Source organism: Euprymna scolopes, chromosome 32, assembly GCF_053919585.1.
Source record: "Euprymna scolopes isolate OS-2025 chromosome 32, ASM5391958v1, whole genome shotgun sequence".
Lineage (NCBI taxonomy): Eukaryota > Metazoa > Mollusca > Cephalopoda > Sepiida > Sepiolidae > Euprymna > Euprymna scolopes.
Genome location: NC_136513.1, coordinates 67,688,904 through 67,709,453, shown reverse-complemented (window position 1 = coordinate 67,709,453; position 20,550 = coordinate 67,688,904). Strand labels below are relative to the sequence as shown.

Sequence of the window (20,550 nt, the reverse complement as noted above, 5' to 3'; positions counted from 1 at the left end):
TTCCTAAATCAACAAGGAAATCATAAATCATTTTAATGCGCTATAACTTTTTTTTTTTTTTTTTCAGCATTTCATCCGACTAAATTAGAGTTCACTCTGAATGTTTTCCATTGAGATTAGTTTGATTGTAACAGTTGATGACTTGTACCACCTCAGAAGAGATTTTTGTTAGCCATTCAATATTGGCTAAATTTGGTGTCAACTTTTAAGAAATCCTATTTAACTTGCTGAAATAAGCCAAGCAAAAAATGTTCACTACTACATAGCAAAGAGAGAGCAAAAGAGTTAATGTTTAATAAGTATTCACTTTCTCCTCATACTTTCCTCCTCTCTTGCATTTGTTACTTAATGAGCAAATAGGCATAAATTTAACTGTAAAAAAATAAACTCTAAAGTATATAATTTAAAAATAAAAGTAAAATAAAAATTGAAAAAATTTACTGTTTTTCTTATCTGATTGCAACTTGCTAACCTGATTGGTTTTCACTAGAAATAAAATTGCTCCTTTCTTTTTTTTTTTTTTTTTTTTTTTTTTTTTTAATGGTAATCTGCCATTTATTCTTTCCAAATCGATTTTTTTTTTGTGTATTATTGCATATTTTTAATATTTTTTTTTTTATTACAACTAAAAATTAGTTTTCAGTAAAAAAAAAAAAAATAAAAGGTTATCTAAGAATAAAACTGTCCAAACCTATTTCACTGTAAACAATAGGCAACCATACATTAGGAAAGTACCCAATTTTTCTGTCATCCACAGAATATTAACCTAAAAAAGTTTAATACACAATGTGGAGATGTATTAATTATTATTATTAAAGATTTCAATGCAATTTTGCCGGCTTCAATTTCCATTAATAATTTTAAACATTTACTAAAAGTGTGATCAACTTTCCAACTTATTTTCTGTCTGAAATCTAAAACATTATGAAAAGTTTTACATCTATTTTCTGTCTGTCTCTTCCAGAATGGATAAATTGCATATGGCACTGACAGAATTGTGCTTTGCTCTCAATTATTGCAATGTGATTCAAGTCCGTGACCATGGCTTTGTTCCTAGAGAATTTTTCTTACAACTGTTGGAAACTCGGTTTAACAAGTAAGTAGCATTTGTTTCTCTTCAATTCCAATCATGGCGATATCAAAAGAATTTAAAATTACTAATTTCTATCAGATTTTTGTTTCATTTCAACAACAGAAAATTTTGCACAAGCCTTGATTTATTCAAACCAACAGGACTACCTGGTGTTACTTGTATATTATATAAAAATTTATATCAACATGGTGTCAAAAATAATGGCACACTCTTTTCATTGTTTTTGTATTTATGATTTTTGTTTTAATAAGTACTTAAACTTATAAAATTAATAATAATCCCATTTATAAATATCAAATAGCATTTTCATTAATGAAAAGTTTCAGTTTTATTAAATTGAATCATTTTCTGATTCAATAAATTTACATACTTTTTTACAAAATGAAATCAACTTTTTTAATAACTTGTTTTATGAGAAAAAAGTATATCAGATTTTACAGACTCCTACTTTAGTATTTACCTTTTTATGAATATACATATATTAAGATGCATGATATATTTAAACGAAGCAAACATAACTAATTAAAATGCATCCAGTAGATGTGGATTCAGCTGTAGTTAATATTAATAATGCTAAGTATGTAAAACCATCAATAGATAAAATATTAAGAGCAAATGGGTTACATATTTATTTAATAAATTTAAACAATTTAGAAATATGGAAAATAATGCAAAATCTTTCAAGTTTTAATTTATTTACTCATAATACATCTTAACCAGCGAAACTTTTTTTCATTTATAAAAAAAGTTGTGTGCTTAAACATAAATGTAATAAACATAAAAGTGAAATTTATTGAATAGTTTTTATTAAGAAATCAAAAATATTTATAAAATTATTTTATTCAATTTCAAACAAAACCAAAAATGTTTTGTTTATTTCACAATACCAGCTATTAATAAACTTCACCATTGACTTGTTTATAAACTAAAGTAGATTATATTTATCTAGAATGGTGTTTCAATCAAACATCATCTAAAATAAACTTTACACCATTTATGTTTTTTGTTTTTTTTTGTTTTTTGTTAAAATATTTAACACATCTTTTAGAAATTATTTTATACTGGCTGACTCATGTTTTGCGCAACCAGGGTTCTAATCTAACAACAATATTTAAATAATTTTTAAGTTTTTGCTTTCTTTAATGGATACTGTTTTTTAATTTTATTATCTCCCTTAAATGTAATTGTTGATAATTGGAAATATTCACTGTACTTTGTGCCATTCTAGTTGTTGTACATATGCACACACACATATATATATTATTTTCCTTTCCAGAGCTTTGGTAGGTATGATGATGTACAATCCTGAAACCAATGAAATTGCTAAGCCCTCAGAGTTACTGAGCGGAGTACGTGCTATGATGAATGTCCTACAGAGCATCGAGAACTATGGTGAGAGGCTGAAACATTTTTTTTCGTTTCTTTTCCACTATTTTTTATTTCTTCTTTCTTATTCTCATTATGTATAAGTCAAAAGTTCATGTCTGTTCATGCCACAATTTATATTGTTTATTATAAATACTTTAAGAAATGGTTAACTGTAATTCTGTATATTCTAAAGAAAGGAATTATGATTTTATTTCATTTATTTAAACTCTTATCACTAATTGTTCTTTCATCAAAGCATGGATAAAAAAGTTTCCAAAAAAATGGGATTATAATACTTAAAAAAAACTCTCTCTCTCTCTCTCTCTCTCTCTCTCTCTCTTTTTCATTCATTCATTCATATCCACACATTTAGTGAGAAATGTGACACAGGGATTGAAAAGTCGGCGACCCAAAAGGGAGAGGGGCACTCTGACCTTGCAAAAGGTGTCTGAAAGTTTATTGCTAGAACTGCACAGGACCAACTTTTTCATCACAATCAACAGGGAACTAGTAGTTATAGGAATGGTCTAATCTTTTGATCCCCCAATGAAACAACAGTAAGAATGAGATTTTATATAGTAATAATAAGTAGTAATAAACAGTGATATTTACATTTAGAAATAAAAGTAGTTTTTAAGGCTCCTAAAATGTATATTATAATTGTAAGAATCCGTGGCACAGTGGTTAGAGTACATGAAAAAATTAAATTGCAAAGCGACTTTCTCCTGAAGGTGGAAGGTTCAATCCTCACTTAGGACTTCTATCCAGTCATGGCTTATGGAAAGAGAGCATGCTACCCTTGTGAAGTAAAAGAGTTCTGTTTGAAATTCTATGCCGATTTCCGAATTCAATGCGATACATCTGAAGAAAGTCGGAAGTTACATCAACTAAAACAGTGTAAAAATCACACTCAAGATGAGAACAGTAATATGATGAATTGAAATAATACGAGTAACAGATAAAATCTAGAAAGAACCAAATCAAGCCCATTTCTAGTTATAGGAGTGTTTTAATCGTCATCTACTTTGGACTGCCATCTTTTCTTTTATATATATATATATATATATATATATATATATTCTGACTTTAGTGTTATCAAAGTCATTGATATGTATGCTGAGTGAGTTTAAATGTGCAGCCCCACATAGTTTATGAAGAAGTTCAAACTTTTTCACACATTTCCATTATTTCATTCTCAAGTGATAGAAATGTGATTCTTAAAAGATGAAAGGAAATGAAAATAGAAAAATCTAAAAATGATTCAATGAAAACCACATGCACACACACCACAGATGCTGATTTGGATATGATTTTCAAAGCCCCAGATCAATATTCATTTCATAATAATAAATTAGTTGTGGTCTGAAGAATCCACCAAGTATAGCTAAAATAAATTCTCTAAAATCTGACATGGTTTCTTAAGGTTTTATTTCAATTCTATTTTTAAGCTAAAGGAATCAATTTTTTTTTTTTTTTTTTTTAAACAGTCTTAATTATTCATCCAATATTTTTTTCCAGTTTCCATTGACATTGCTCGGGTTTTCAATAATGTTCTACCCCAACAAACTCAGCCATCAGATGGATTCAGTGGTGAGAAGACAATTACCTTTAATTATACAGTCTGGTAAGTAATTTATACGTGAAAATAATTTTTAAATTAAAAAGTTTTCAGTATTTCAGATTTTGTTTTATTAGATAGATTTTTACAAATATATAAGTTGCCTGAAAACTAACAAGAATGGTGTTACAGAAAATGTGTGTGTAAAACAGCACCAAAACGTATATAAGTTATATACGTGTGTGTGTATGTAACAGGCACCAAAAATGTATATATTACATACTCATGTATATAATGGACCAGAAAACGTGTATATAAACAACCAAATTATCTACGTGTTCATAAAATTGTATGTATCATATATATATATATAATATACCTACTATTATATAAAAGTTACTTTGTGTGTGTGTGTTCCTTTCTCATAGGTTCCGAAACAGCTGAGCTTGTCTTTTGCAAATTTCACGCAAAGATAATTTATATTTCTGCCAGTGTTCTTAGATATGTTTTGTACAGAAATTCATAAGTGTTTAAAATAAAAAAAATCCATTCTTAAAAATAGTCTTTCTTCTCTCATAGATAAAAAAAAATTTCGGTTACAGTTGCCCACCAGTGTAACATAAAATACTCCCCTGTAAAATTTTTTACCTATAAGAGAAAGACTTAAGATCGAGCCCAAATATCAGCTGACATATTGTAAAGAAATGCAGATGGAATTTGATGAACAACATTATCATTATTTTTTTGCAAATTAATGCACCGGGCAAATTATTCCTTGTAATATATAATATTAAAAAGAGGATTGATTCCATAATGCGTACACAATCTGCATAAATTAAAATATCATGTTAAAGCGTACTGTACGACTGAACGCCGAGCATCAAGCTAATGCATATATATTGGCTTGTCAATCCTAACCCACAGCCTAATCTATGCAGCTTGAAAGATTTTGCAGAGTATAACAATAATGCAAAGGATTGTGTTATAAATAAAAAAGGTGTGAAACTTTTGTACGATTCAAGGACATGTAAATAAGATTTTTATTGCACATGTATAAATGATACAATTATGTAATGATTAAACGTCTATACCGCCAGTTTCTAGAGCAACAGATGTTTGGATACTATGACTTCCTCCGCAGGAGGACTAATGTATCATCATGCAAAAATAATGTCTAAAAAAATTTCCTGATTGTATATCTTTCCTAATTGGATTTTTTTTTTTTTAAGTACTTTAAGAAATAAAATACATGTTAAAAAATTTTGATAAATTTATTTTATACAAATGTTTTATACTATCAAATCTGAAAATCTAAAAAATCATTATACATAAATATTTATTTGTAATTAAAATTTTAGAATTTTCAGATTAAGGAATGATATTGCAATTGTTATATTAACAACTATTTATTTAATACTTCTAATCGAGCTGATTTATGACACTAGAAATGTCTTTAAAATATGTGTCGATTTGATTTTTGTCAGGTATCTGGAAGTTTTGATGTGGAAAGTTACTTGCAATAACAGTCAGATTGTATACTCACCAAACCAGAAGGCATTTGTAAGTTTGATCACTGAAGGCCAAGTACCTTTCATCGCTGAGGAATATGCAGATTTGACAGGTCAGTGACAAGTTTTGAAAACAAACCAAACTATAAAATTTTTATCATTTTATAAAGATGCTTGATTCCTTTTATTTTATAAATAATACTAATTTTATTTAACTTTTATGGAGGGCTACATTTAATTTTTTCTTTAAAAAAAAAAAGATTGCAACAGAGTTTCTTTTCTTTGTAAAGTATCTCTTCAAGAAGACAGAACATAAAATAATAAAAAAAAACTTGTGTTATACGAAAAGTAACTTTTTAAGAAGCAAAATCTACCTCAACCTTTATCCCTATACACACACAAAATATCTCTTTCCTTGTGATGAGAAAATGTTTTATTTTAAAATTAAAAAAAAAAGATATATCTACGGATAAAATCTTTTATATTTTAAAATCATTTGAAATATTTAATAGCAGTTAAGTGCAATGGATAACTGTTTCTCTCTACTGTCATGCAGTTGTTCTGACTGTATCAACACAACAAAATTCCTCTAAGCTAAAAAAAAAAAAACAAAAAAAAAAACAGGTGCAGCAAGACAATGCCAACTATATGGTTATACACTGGAGCATTAGGATGGAAACTTTGGAGAAAGCTTTGAATGAGGAGCTTTGCTACTCCTCATACAAAAGATGCAAGATTCAACTAATCATCAACAAATCCCAAGAGAACTGCCTCATGAAAGTAAAGAAACTCTTTAGGAAGATCAAATACCCAGGAGAATCATGAATGCTCTGGTTCTTCTCAGACAAAAACTTCTGCCAGGATTAGTTTCAAAACCTGTAAAATAACAGATGGCTTGTTTGCAGGTCAAGTTCACCCAAACTGATAGTTTTTGATGGGAACACACTCCAAAACCATGTCATGCCACCACACAATTTGGATGATTATACGGAATTGCTGTCCACTGTTGTCAAGTGCTAGGTGAAGAGAATAGCTGCAGAAAGGCCATAAGTATGACAGGAGAACTCCACTCAGTATAACAACTGTAGGAAAATTTGTAAGTGGTAATTTGAGAACTTCCACAATTTTATCAGCCTTAACATCTCCCCTCCCCTCTCAATTCAGCTGATTGCAATTCCATGGTCACAGTTGAGAAAGACACCAATCATATCACCTACAAAAGTAAGGATGAGCTGATTATCAGGATTAGGTTTCTTGCGAATGACGCTGAAGGTATTGTATTCAGCAAAAGATCCTATAAAAGAGGCATTTTGAATTCGAAGAATACATTTTTTTTTTTTTTTTTTAGTGTAAAAATTATCCTGAAATGCACTGTGTAGCTACAAACATAATTACTGTGAATAATGTGTATTTGGTGTTTTATTGTTTGTGTTGAATTTCTTTGAACCTTTTCTGTTTTTGTAGAGTTAAAAGCACTTGCAGAACTAATTGGTCCCTATGGAATGAAGTATATGTCTGAACGTTTGATGATTCATGTGGCCAACCAAGTTGATGAACTGAAGGTAATTTCTTTCTAATCTATCACTCTTTATATTCATTAAAATAAATTGAAAAAGTGAAATATTTTCTATTTCTTCTACTAATACACTATTTACCTAGTGTTTTCTGGATAAGAAAATATGGCGAACATAACTGATAAAACTTGGCCACGGTATGAATCCTTTAATTCTATTCATTTCTGACTGAAATTGTGAAACTCCTGTTTTTCTAACAATTCATTTACCAAAGTAAAATATTTGTTTAGAAAAATGTTTCCCAGTATTAAAAGATCGTAAAAAATAAAGTGCAATTAAACAATAATAAACAAATTCTTCATTCTACATTGTTTATAATAGAAAAAATATTTTTCATAAGTTAAAACCAGGTTACAATATCTGCTGATTCTAAATAGGCTATTGCTTTGAGATCAGCCATTGACCAGAGACATGCCTATGACAGTTTGAATTAGTTACTAGGCACCGTCCTCAAATGTCTTTATCTTTCTGTACAATAATTTGTCAAGACAACTTGACACAAGGATACTGTACCTTACAAGTAAACCCTGACCAAACATTCAAAATAACATAATCTTCAAAGCTCAAATAAGATCTCAATACGATTATTTATACACTGAATTATACACGGAATAGTGTACCTTCTAAACTAGATACTCCAATAGACTAGATGAATTTTTATTTTGGAATCCAGTAAGACCAAGAAACTACAAGAAACATATACAATTAGCAATACACATGGATGATAAAACACTTTGGATAATCACAGATTTCAAGGGATTTCTGCTAAAATAGTCCTATTTTAAAAACCAAAGCACTTTAAGTTTTCAAAATACCACCCTTTTGTTCGAAAATGAATATACTTTCAAATGAATTAATAAATAATAATGTAAATTATATCAAAAAGTTTTAAGTAAATAAAATGATAAAAATGCTAATATCATAAAACAACGTTTTTGGTAAGATTTTGTAACGCCCCCCCCCCTCTGATTTGTAAACACTCGTACCGCGTAATAATTTTTTATGAAATTTGGAAACTAGCCAGAAGGAATGTCAATTTTAATATTTTCCAGTGTCTAAAATATATTTGACCACTCGTTTTTTTTTTTGTTTTTTTTTTGTGTTAAAAAAAGATTTCAGCATGACAAGTTTGGAAAATTTTGAAAAATTTCTTCGGACACCCACTTTTAAATAAAACAATATTTTTATTATGTTTATCCATTGAAAAAAATAATAGTTTATTGTTTTGTCTTGTGGTCCGTAGCAATTTAAAAACATGATATCAGGGAAAAAATCTTTTTTAGTTTGAAGTAAGCAGCGATAGCATGGCGTAAGCAGATGTTTTTATTTTTTTGTTGTTGTTGATTTTTATTCCAGATCAACTTTTTTTTTAAATTGAAATTCTGCTTATAAAAAAAATTTATTACATGTTTAGAGCTATTTTTTATCAACCATATAGATATTTTTTTTAAATTTGGATAGTAGTCAAGTTTTAAAAATATTGTGTTTCGCTGTGAACAACAGAAGATGTGAAATATTTTGTTTTTGGTTCATGTGTACAAGTGGTACAACCTTTTATATTTTTTTTGTGTTGTTTTCAACCGATTATTATTGAATGGAAATTAATCTACCCGATTATTAAGAATAAATAAAATTTAAAAAAAAGCAAAATTTGTCGGAGGTGCTCAGTTAAGGAATAAGAACAGTAGAAAAAGACATTAATTGTAATTAAAAATAAAAATCAAGTTCATTCAAAATTTGAATAATTTTTTCAACTTTGGTAAAACGTTTTTTGGTACTTCTACAGTTTATCGCCGAAAATGGAGACGCCATTTCTTCAGGCACCTGTCACTAAAATCAGAGGGAGAAATCAGTATTTTAAACAATGAGCGAAATAGGAAATAAATAACAAAAAAATTACAAAAATGTTTTAAAATTGTATTTTCTTAAAGACTTTTCAATAAATGCATTTACAATTATATTTTCATACATTTTTATACAATAAATATTTTGGTTTTCAAATGGTGCTCGCTCAGTTTAAGCAATTATAAATATGTCATTTTCATTTTCTGTTTTTAATAAAAATACATTTCATGAAAAACTTCCTGTTTTCATTAATTAAATCCAAACATTTCCAATTAATCAATTATGGTTTTCTCTTTCACTTTATTTACTTTTTTAGTTCTTTCCACAAGTAATTAATATCTAGTTTAATTTTTTTGTTATTTGGCCATAGTTTAAAATACTGATTTCTTCCTGATTTTAATGACAGGTGCCCAAAAAAATGGCTTCTCCATTTTCAGCAATAAATTTTTTTTTCGTTTTTGTTTTTAATATTTAAATAGGTGGGACAAAAAATACTTTGTACTTTACCAAAGGTCACGTTTTCTGTTAGTAATGTCACTTGTTTTAAATAACATTTATTTTTGACTGTTTGTTGTAATTCTTGTAAAGTTTCACAATAGATGTCAAACACTCTCTTAACAAAAAAAAAAACTCTCTTAATCTTACATCTAACCCTAGGTACAAGTAACAAGCCTCCTCCTAAAACCTTAGCCTTAACAACAATGCTAAGTCCGAGTGGCAGAGCTCCTCACCAAACAAAATTCCTCGGTAAGCTACATATAAGCGTCAAAAAGAAGACTTAAAGAAAAGTGCACATGATAAATCTCCCATAAAAAAATTTGTCAACTGTCAGAAAACACTGGAATGGTCTCAAAATGGTAAATTATTTAACATTAAACTTATGTGTAATTAACCTCCGCTCTAAATTCTAAAATTATTTTTATTTTGTTTCTATTAAGTCTTCAGGATGTTCACACATAATTTCGTTTAGCCCAAAGTCAGAGTGGCAACCTCCCCACCTTCTCATAATGGCATAAAGACCCTCTTAAGACCACACATAATCACCTTTTAGAAAAAAAAAAAAAGACTCCCAGGATTTATTTACCATAGAAAAAAAATGGGTTAACTGCCCCAAAACGCTGGAATGGTTTAAGATAGGAAATCATTTTACATTAAATTCCAAAATAAGTCTTGTTTATCTCTCATAAAAGTTTTTCAAAGTGTTCTCACGTAATTGTCTAAAGATAGAATCACATATTTTGGGGAGGGGTAACAAAAGGTATTAATCTACAATAATACCAAAGAAATATTGCAATATATTCATTTTTAAACAGTCCTTGATTTAGATTTCATTTTTTTGTACATAAAATGCATTACAATTCAACTTTGCGTTCTCTAACTTTTCTTTTAATGGATACACAACATTTTTAAGGAATCGCAGCATATTTATGTGCATTTATTGCAGATTATTTGGAAACAATTAATTTCTGGAGATTTTCAGTAGTATATTCTGGTTCCTTGCACAGAAATACACTTACATAGTAAATTTCATTAATTAATCTTGTGTTTTAACAAAGATATAGCATTTTTACTGAAAAAGTAGTGTAAAAAATGTGGCGAAACACATATGGTCTTAAAGAGGGGAAAATATCCAAACGTGTGAGGCACAAAAATAGTCATAACTTCCTTAATTTTAATTGGATTTTAAAAATTTAAAGAGTCTTTCTTAGCTTATCAAGCTCTTTCTATGTATGCCATTATTGAAATATGTTAAGCCATTTCAATTTTTTCATGTGTATTGCTAATGCAATAATGCAATAGTTAACTAATCAATTGAGGAGAGAAGGTTTAATGTTTTTCACTTCTTTACTAACTCTTTACTTTACAATATTTAAGCAGTCAAAGAAAATTTTAAATTCGTATACAGATCAAGTGTTAGCCTTAGGAATGTTCCTTTCTGAGACTTTAAAGTAAAATGAAATAAAAAAAAAATCTTGTATATAACAAAGAAAATGTCTTCATTCTCAATCAGAAAATAAATGCTTGACGTTAGAAATTTTTAGATCCTTCTTTTAAGAGAAAAATCAAGTTGAATAAAAAATATGAAGTTTGAAGTTAGTATTCCCAGTATTTCCACATATATGACAAGAATGGCTTCATATTCAGAATAAATTTATTGCCTTAGGAATCAATTCCAACTGAAAGAAAATTATTCATGATGAAAAATATGGGAAACAAACAAAAATCTTTATTAAATGTTGCTCAATTTAAGAATAGAAAAAAAAAGTGGCATCATTTAATCATAGGAATGCAAAGATTTTTTTTGGTTTTTGTTTTGTGATATTTTGGTCATATATTAGGGTTTTTAAAAAGATTTTTTTAGATTTTATTATTGGGGGAAAAACAAAGCATACACCCAGTCTTGAAAAACAAACAAGTATTTTGTATACAATGAAAATTAAAAATATATCGCATATATAAATTTGAGTGGAAGATTTCTTAGGCCAGAGTTGGATCATTTTTTTTTAATTTAATTTCAAGCGTTGTGCCCTATCTGCACACACATTTCCATCTGCTACACTTTCCAAAGTTTCTGTTGCAAAAACTTGTCTTTTCTCATCAGAATCTTATCAGTCAGCAGCGAAACTGCAGCTGTTTTTTCCACCAAATTTTGATTGTCTGCATTGATCAACATTGTTTACCATGTCTATTAAGAATGTACATAAATTATGGTTGAAATGCATGGAATGGAAGCAATATATTTACAAATGTAAAAATTTTCCCAAATAAATCCAGATGTATTTGTGGTTGTATTCATTTTCAGTCTAAAAAGTAAATTATCTAAAATGCTGATTGTCAAAATTAAAGAAGAATTATCAAAAAACATTTCACCTATGGACTAAAATAATAAATAGATACCATGTTAATAAAATTCACAATCCTTTCTGTAGTCCGACCATATTTGCAACAAATAAACTTCAGTCTATGCTTGGCTTGTCCATCGAGTATCGATCAGAAATATTCAACCATCCTTATCTTATCAGCGGTGTGGTCACCATATTTTTATCTGAAATTATTATCTCAATGATGATATCTACCAGAACAATCTTCAGATTACTCTTGAACTGAAGAAGTGGGGAAATGGCATCACAGCCCAAATCAAAATCATCCCAAGAGAAAAATGTCAGTTATCAACAATTTTACATGTCATATCCAGGTGTGCTTATCAGTGAATGGTGATAAACAAAAACTCTTGGATATTCCTGACTGAAACTTGGTGGACAAGTCAGAGACTGAAGTTTATTTGTATAAAATCTGGTTGAATTGTGAATTTTTTACTTATTTTATTTTGTTTTGTTTTTTTTCACCCTAAACAAAGCACAGTTCCACTAAGTCATAATTCCTACTATTTAGGATCAGATTTGCAGGGATACTATGTAGGGAGTTGGGCAGTGGGATGTTTGTTCACATTACATTTTAACTTCTGCATGTCAGTACAGACAAGGAAGCAGAAGCCTGGGAGGAAATTTCAAAATCTAGCTGTTTGAAAGAAACTATTTGAGTAAAAGTCTTTACGGCATTTAGGGATCTCTACAGTGTAGGGGTGGGATTTTGCTGCTTGTTTAATTTGTAGGGGGTATTTACGTCGAAGGGAAATTAATGCTTTAAACTTGTCCGGGCACTTACCATTAAAGTAGTTGTAAAACGGACACATTTCAGCAATGAGACGTAGGTTGGAGTTTGGCCGACAGTACGGGACTTATTAAGTTGATGACTCTTTAGGAGTTAGAGACTGGTGGCAGATGAACCAGCTCAGATGTGACAACAGTATTCTATGCATAGGCGAATAGTGGCTTTGTAGAGATACAAGAAAATTGTTTTGATAGATATCATCTTTGAGATAAAAATATGGTGATCACACAGCCGCTAAAATATGGTGATCACACTACCGCTAAAATATGGTGATCACACTGCCGCTAAAATGAGTAATCTAGCACGGTAGAGAGAGCCCACTTTCCCTGCAGCAGCCTTCGCAATTACCTTCATGCATTTGTTTCAGTTCTTGTTTGTGATTGTTAACTCTAGGAACTTTTCAGGCAGTGTATCATTAGCCATGACAGTGGTTGAGAAGGTTTCTTGTAATTAAAACTTAGTTTTGGTGTCATTGAACTTTCCATCTAGATTCGGCCCCATTCCACTACAGACTGCGGGTCTTCCTCTAGAGTTTTAGCCATTTCCTTAGATCTCTATTCTTTTGTTTTTCCTTTCAAGTCTGCTATAGAGCATAGTGTCATTAGCAAATATACCTATCTGTAGAATAATCAAAAGAACTGTAGTAGTCAATAACAACAACAACAATAATAACAATAGCAGCAACACTTACCAAGGGTCCAGCTTATGCACAAGACTGACACCAGATTGAGCTGGACTGAGGGCTTGTATTTATGTACAAGCATATCCAATCAGGTGATTCAGCCAATCATAATCCAAAGAATAGACTGGCCCATGTGTGCACAATGGAATCTCCCATTGTGCCATAAATAGTTCTCCTCTTTCATGAGAGGTAACTTTAGTCTTTGTCTGACTACGCCTTCATCGTTCGAGTTACATGGTTAAAAATTTGTTGGTTCGTATATTGTTATTCTGCGCTTATATTGTTAATATTTTGTTATCACCTTGTTAAATTTGTTATTGCTTATCTTCTTCCCCCGGCACCACTTTTTCAATTACCGGACTCTTTTTTTTTTTTTTTTTTTTTTTTTTTGGACTGTTATCTTTCTCTCCTCTTGTTATACGCCGGCCATGGCATCTGCCAGCTGTGTGCCGACGGTTGAGGTGAAGGAAGATGAGGCATCAGGTGGATGGACAAAGCCACCAAAAGTAAAAATTGACATAGTAAAATTTGTCGAAGACGCAAAGAAATGCGTTGAATTTACGACAGAAACTGGTATTAAGTTGGAACAACCGCGGTTACAGGAGTTTGCTAAGAGGACTATTTCTCTATTTGTAATAGACCGCAAAACAAAAAAATTAATAAGATCAACGAAAGATGTTGTCACCAAATTAATTGCATCAGCAGGTTTAAGAGCTGAGCGAATTACAAAATGTAAAGGATACAACACATGGGCAGCTCTTTTTAAGACGGAAGACGAATGCATAGATATGACAAAAAAAGAAATCATTACCAATGAGTACGTTCTGAGGATGGAATACTTAGGAAGGCGAAGAACTACAGTGTCCATTTTTGAAGTTCCTGGTGCTGTCCCCGGGGAATACCTAGCCGCTTTCTTACTTAAGTTTGGGGACATAACCGGAATAGAGGAGGACCATTATAATGGAGTATGGACTTTTGACATTCTGCTTAACGCAGAAGCATTTTTACGTATACCATACTACCTGGAGGCTGGTGTAGAGAAGCTGCCAATCGTGGTCGCAGGCAGAAGACCAGCATGTTGGATATGTGGGGAAGTCGGCCATCTCACTTACACATGCCCCAAAAGGAAGCCAGCTGTAAAAATTATCCCTACAAATGACCGGAAAATAGGTTATGTAGAACCTAAGGACAATTCCCAGACACCAGCAGAAGAGAAAAAAGAAATCACACCTGAGGAGTTTGAAAAGACTTTTAATTCAGAGAAACAATCCCCCAAAAAGGACAACTGGACACTCATCCCTCTTTCAAAAAAATCCCCACCCAAGACTTATGCTAAGTCCCTCTCTAAAGAAGAGAAAATTGAAATTAGAACAAGTAAAGACCCAGGGGGCAATAAATTCAAAACCCTACTTAAACTAAAAGAGACTCTTGATGAGAAAAGGAGAAAATCTGAGGAGAAAGAGTTCCCTGAATCCCTTTTCCCTGAAAAACCGACCTCAAAAGAAAAGCAAATCCCTCGCAAAGCCCTTTTTAATCCAGCCCTAACTTACTAAAGCTTCTCTGCCCCATAGAGACACCAAAATGACATCTCTAGGTTCCCCCTCCAAAAAGACCCCCAAACCGTCACCATTCTGCTCGCCAAACAACACGCCCAAGAACACCCCTCCCCCTTCTCCAATGAAAACAGACATGCCCCCTCCTCCCCCCTCAGATAAGAAAAGACATAGAAGCCCCTCTGTAGAGACTGAATCAAGAAAAAAAAAAACAACCCTTCTTTAATGGGAAGGATGTGTGCAAGATCACGGCGGAAGTAGAGAACATAATGAAGTCCCATAGCAGGAAAGAATACAGAAACCTCCTCGCTTTCAAATCATACCAAAAAAAAGACATTACTAACCCTGAAAATTTTAAAACAAACCATATACTAACAGTTGTCAGGAAACGCGAGGAGGCCAAAGGACTATGGACTATGCTGGAGGAAGCAAACTCTGCTTTCAACCTTTATCCTCCAGCAGCCTATTTCAACGACAACGATTTAATCGAAATTAGAAAACGATGTGTTGGACGGGTCCCCATCAAACTCCATCCTTCACTTTATAGGGCAGTTAAACTAACCTTCCCCCTAGACATCGGCGGTCTGTCCCCTGACGGGTCTATCACCACTGAGATGACCACTGGATCATTGGGGACAGCTGTCGGTGTCTTGACACCGTCTATGTTTGATTAGGTTTCTCAACCCTAAGTAACTCAAGATGGCTTCCTTAAGATTAGCTAGTTTAAATGTCCGAGGGTTGAGGGACGCCTCTCGTAAACTTCGAGTTGCACGCGACCTTCAACGCCTTGGTGTGGATATTTGTTGTATACAGGAAACTCACTTCATTCCTAGTGATTATCAGGGTGTGCTCCTTAGAGACTTTCAGCTCTATTCAGCACATTATGATACCCATGCAAGGGGGGTTACCTGGCTAGTTAAGCGCACTCTTGATGCGTCGTGTGACCCTATTTATGCAGATCCAGAGGGAAGATTGCTCGTTCTAGATGTTACCGTAAAGGATGTGGCATTTCGTTTTATTGGGGTTTATGCGCCCAATAACCATGCTGAGCTAGTTTCCTTTTTTCGGCGAATCGAGCCTTTCATGAATTCGTCTCGACGGTTAGTTTTAGCGGGAGACTGGAACGCGGTCCTGGATCCCGAGTTAGATCGCGGGGTTAATACCAGAAGGGATACTAATCAGAACCGGGATGCTAAAGCGTTTCGAGACTTTGTCGACAAGTTTGATCTTGTCGATAAATTTCGGAACGAAAAACCCGGGGATTTAGCATGGACTTGGACAGGTAGACGCGGCTCCGATTCGGTGCAACTTTCGAGTTACATCGATCGGTTCTTAGTTAGGAGAGTCGACTTAGGGCTTTTAGACTGTCCAAGTTTTCATAGTATAGTTTATTCGGACCACAGGCTTGTCCGGGTTCGAGTAAACTTAGATAGTGTTAAACCTAGGATGGCTAGTTACTGGAAGTTCAACACGTCGTTGTTCGATGTGAAGGACTTCCGGGAACAGCTTCTACTAACAATACAGAGGGAATTGACGGGGGCTATCATCGGGAATAAGTGGTGGGGCAACCTTAAAAAAGTCATTAGGTCCTTCGCTGCTGATTTTAGTCGCCGGCTCAAACGTAGTTCTAGAGCAGCGAAAGCGGCGCTAGAAGATAGATTAGAAAGGGCGGTGGAGGAGGGGGATAGTGCTAGCTATACTGTAGTTAAGGCTGAACTGGACTCCTTGGATAACAGGGAGGACCAGGGAGTATTAGTTAGGGCTGGATTAAAAAGAGCGCCAAACGAGGCAACAAACATGGCCGCGTCATTGCGTGCGGAGGAGTTTCGACGTTCTGCAGATCGACACATCGCCAGTGTCACATTGCCGGACGGACGAACCGTAACTTCAAACGACGGAATCTTGGAGGGTTTTCGGACTCATTTTCAGGAACTTTTTACCAAGGAGCCCGGTCTGACTATTGAACAGTTTGACACCTATTTAGCCGACTTTTCTCGCCTGGAGGCGACCGAAGCAGCTAGGTGTGAAGGTAGCATAAAAGAGGAAGAAGTCATTGAGGCCTTGAAACAGGTCGGGCTAGACAGGACCCCTGGGATAGATGGTCTGCCCTACGAGGTGTATTTGAGGCTGTCGCCCATTTTTATCCCTTTGCTGACCGTACTTTTTAACTCCTGGTTTAGGAACGGGTGCATACCTCAGTACTTTACCAGGGGGATCATTAAATTGTTACGCAAAGATAAAAATGGAGGGGATGGGATAGGTAATTTCCGGCCCTTAACGATGTTAAACACAGAGTTAAAGATTTTGGCCAAGATCTTAGCAAATCGTCTGCAGATTGTCTTACACCGTCTAATAAGTCCCGAACAGACTTGTTCTGTTAAGGGCCGGACGATTCAAGACAATTTGCACACGATACGCTTGATCGTAGAAAAAGTCGACACTGAAGCCGCGCTGATCAACTTAGATCAGTCCAAAGCATTCGACAGAGTAGACCATCGTTACCTAGAGGCTGTTCTTCGCTCGGCTGGGTTTGGTCCCCAGTTTCGCTCTTGGATTTGCCTCTTGTATGCCAACCCTGGTGCTATGGTAGAAGTGAATGGGGTGAGGTCGAAACCCTTCATGTTAACAAGATCGATCCGTCAAGGTTGTCCGTTATCCCCAATGTTATATGTGCTGGCGCTTGAGCCATATTTGCGCCAGCTTCGGGTGAATCCGGTCCTTCGCGGGATTACTTTGCCAGGTGGCTCTACCCCGGTAAAGTATACCGCCTATGCTGACGACGTGACTGTGCTTGTAACGAGCAGTGCCGAGATTAGAGTCGTTGACATAGAAACAAGTCGGTATGCCAAGGTCACAGGGGCCATAATTAACTACGTTAAGTCTATTGGCTTACGTATCGGTGCCTGGAGGGGTATGCCCCTTCAGGGACCCTTTGGTTGGACTGATGGGCCATGCAAGCTACTCGGCGTCTGGTTTGGCCCCGGTCTCCAGCTGGAGAAAAATTGGTCGGAGGTATTGGAAGCGGTCAAGGTCGCATCTCATTTGTGGGCCTTGAGAAATCTGTCTTTGAAGGGTCGGGCGGAGGTATGCAATTCTCATATCTACCCCCTGATCCTTTACCGTCTATCAGTACTTCCACTCCCGGAGACCACACTAGTTGATCTGGTGCGTGCTCTTTTTGCATTCTTATGGCGCGGAAAGCAAGCCATGGTTACTCGGGAGGTCTGTTACCTGCATCCGTCTGAAGGCGGTCTGGGTATGCCTAGTGTGCAAATACGTAGACACACTCTTAGGCTGATATACCTGGATCGAATGTGTACACCAAGTGAGGGAAACGGTGTCTTCTGGATAGAAGACACTAAGAAAGCCTTTCAGGCTTTGGAGAGTGTGCATTCGGCTAGAGGAGAGGCACACAAGTTGTTCCGAAACGAGTGCCCTTTCTATCGCGAGTGTCGGCAGGCCTTGAGATTTCTTCTACGGGTCCAAGAAAGCCTCTCTGACACCCAGCTGTTGTCTCGCAAGGCGCTATATCGGGCCTTAGTGAGGGGATCCGTTCGAGACGAAAAGATTGAGGAGTTCGGTTTTACGAAGGAGGAGCGCCGCTTAATATGGCCTTGGGCGCCTGGGTCGAGCTGCTTCGATAATTACGAGGCATCACTCACCTGGCTGGTAATACGAAATGCCCTCTGGGTCGGCAAAAGACTTTACGCAGCGGGTTTTACGGAGACACCCAATTGTGTCCGATGCGGAGAATGGGAGGAAGACCTTGATCATGCTTTCTTCCACTGCGCCATTGTTCGACCGTTGTGTGAGTTAGTTGAAGGCTTCACGGTTCGCATGCTGAGCGAGCGGTTTTTTGTGCTGGAGTCGGTTTCCCCGTGCTGCAACTGGGCACCGACCATGAAGAAAGAAGAACGCTATGTTTTTCTGTGTTTACTAGCAGTTATGAGAGGCGTGATTTGGACGACGCGACAGAAGGAGGTTTACGGAGGTGAGACCTTCACTGCTCCCCAGCTTGTCCTCATTTTCAAATATCGATTGAAAATGCGAATTTAGCTGGAGAAGGTGAAACTCACTCCTGTGAATTTCAACGACAGGTGGGTGAAAGTTTCGCGATTGTGTAAAGTGAATGGAGCTAATCTTGAATTTCTTTTTTGAGTGGCTTAGGTTTTTTAAGGAATTTGGGTGACTTGATCAAACATAGACATGCATCGGACCTCCTAGAGTAGGCTAGTTAGGCATTTTTGTTCGATTTTTAACTTAGCTAGAGTATGCATGCTATCATCGCCCCAACCTCCTTTTTTGGTTTTCCCTGTCCCAGCGTCCCCCTTTTTTTTTTTTTTTTTTTTCTCCCACTTTTGGTTCGATAACCCCCAATCCCGGCCCCTTAGGTGACGGATAAACTGTTTTGCCAGAGATGTGGGCCATTTTTGTTGTGTTTGAATAAAGTCAGTTTTCGTGGGACCCACATCTTTTCGACTGGCAAAACTTTTTATCCGCCACAATTAGTAGTGAGGGGGTTCTTTTTACTAACCACCTTTTAGCATTGTATATTTTTCATCCAATTTTGTAAATAAGATTTTTATCCCCAACCCCCCCCACATCATGTATATATATTTGTAACTTTCGGGGTTTAAGTAGGATGTCCACAGAGTGATTCTGGTATTTTGGTGAAAGAGTCTAGTTAAGTTAACGTTATGTTAGTTAGGTCAACATTAACCCCCACCCCCCTTTTTCGGCCTTGTGCCACATTTTTATTTGTGTAATTTTATTTTATCAAATAAAATAAATATTAACTTTAGTCTTTGCCAAGTTATCCACAACTTGAACGCTGACCTAAAAGTCCACTACACAATCCAATATGGCGCTACGAACAGGATTCGAGACAGAAGATTGGGAAGACTATTTCCTCAAAGCAGGCATTGCTGCCAATTCCGCCAAGAGCTACGCTGCAACTTTTGTGAAGGAAAAACTGAGAAAAGAAAACCTTCAAGTAATGGATCGAGCCATGCTAAGAGAATTGGGAATCACAACAATGGGAGAAGCTCTGTCTATCCTTCGACAAGCCAAGGAGCCCGCTACCCAGACCACCTATGCTAAGGCACCAGCTGCCAGGCCTCCCCAACTTCATCTCGAAATGACCCCTCAACAATTCAGAAAATTTCGGATTGATTGGGAAGTATTTACCAGAATAACAGACATGCCAACTTCTCAGGCCAATATCCAGTTATACAGTTGCGCTGATGAATCCATCCAAAATGCAATCATAAATACGTACCCTAAGTTCTTCACCACCAACCCAAACAAGCTGCTAGAAATGACAGAAGCATTGATAACTCAAAAATCAAATCCCATGGTCCATCAGATGACATTTGCATCTATATCACAGCATGAAGATGAACCCATCCAACAATACCTTGTTCGTCTTAGGTCCACGGCCATAGACTAATTTCTCATGCCCCAACTGCGATCACGACCTGTCCGACATTTACATCAAGGACCAATTTATCAAAGGGATATCGAATGATACGCTTCAGACCGATCTACTGGCAAAAGCCGGTTTGCTAAGAACTCTCAACCAAAATATTTGTCATGCTGAGGCATTTGAGCCTGCACTACGGGACCAAACCGCAATGACTGATACCTCAGACATAGCTACAGTCCGGATGTCAATATATCGCAGGCAAAAAAAAAAAC

General features: G+C 34.9%; 1 protein-coding gene across 5 annotated transcripts in view; it reads left to right on the top strand.

Annotated features, from left to right (window-relative positions):
* The window catches only part of LOC145256407 (membrane-associated protein Hem-like), a 195,507-nt gene that overhangs the window by 122,044 nt on the left and 52,913 nt on the right, over positions 1-20,550 (top strand). For all 5 annotated transcript variants that reach the window (XM_080115273.1, XM_080115271.1, XM_080115272.1 and 2 more), the window contains exons 21-25: positions 965-1,096; positions 2,370-2,485; positions 3,980-4,085; positions 5,504-5,640; positions 6,992-7,089. In XM_080115273.1, the coding sequence (XP_079971399.1) occupies positions 965-1,096; positions 2,370-2,485; positions 3,980-4,085; positions 5,504-5,640; positions 6,992-7,089 (589 nt within the window). The remainder of the gene's footprint in view (positions 1-964; positions 1,097-2,369; positions 2,486-3,979; positions 4,086-5,503; positions 5,641-6,991; positions 7,090-20,550) is intronic.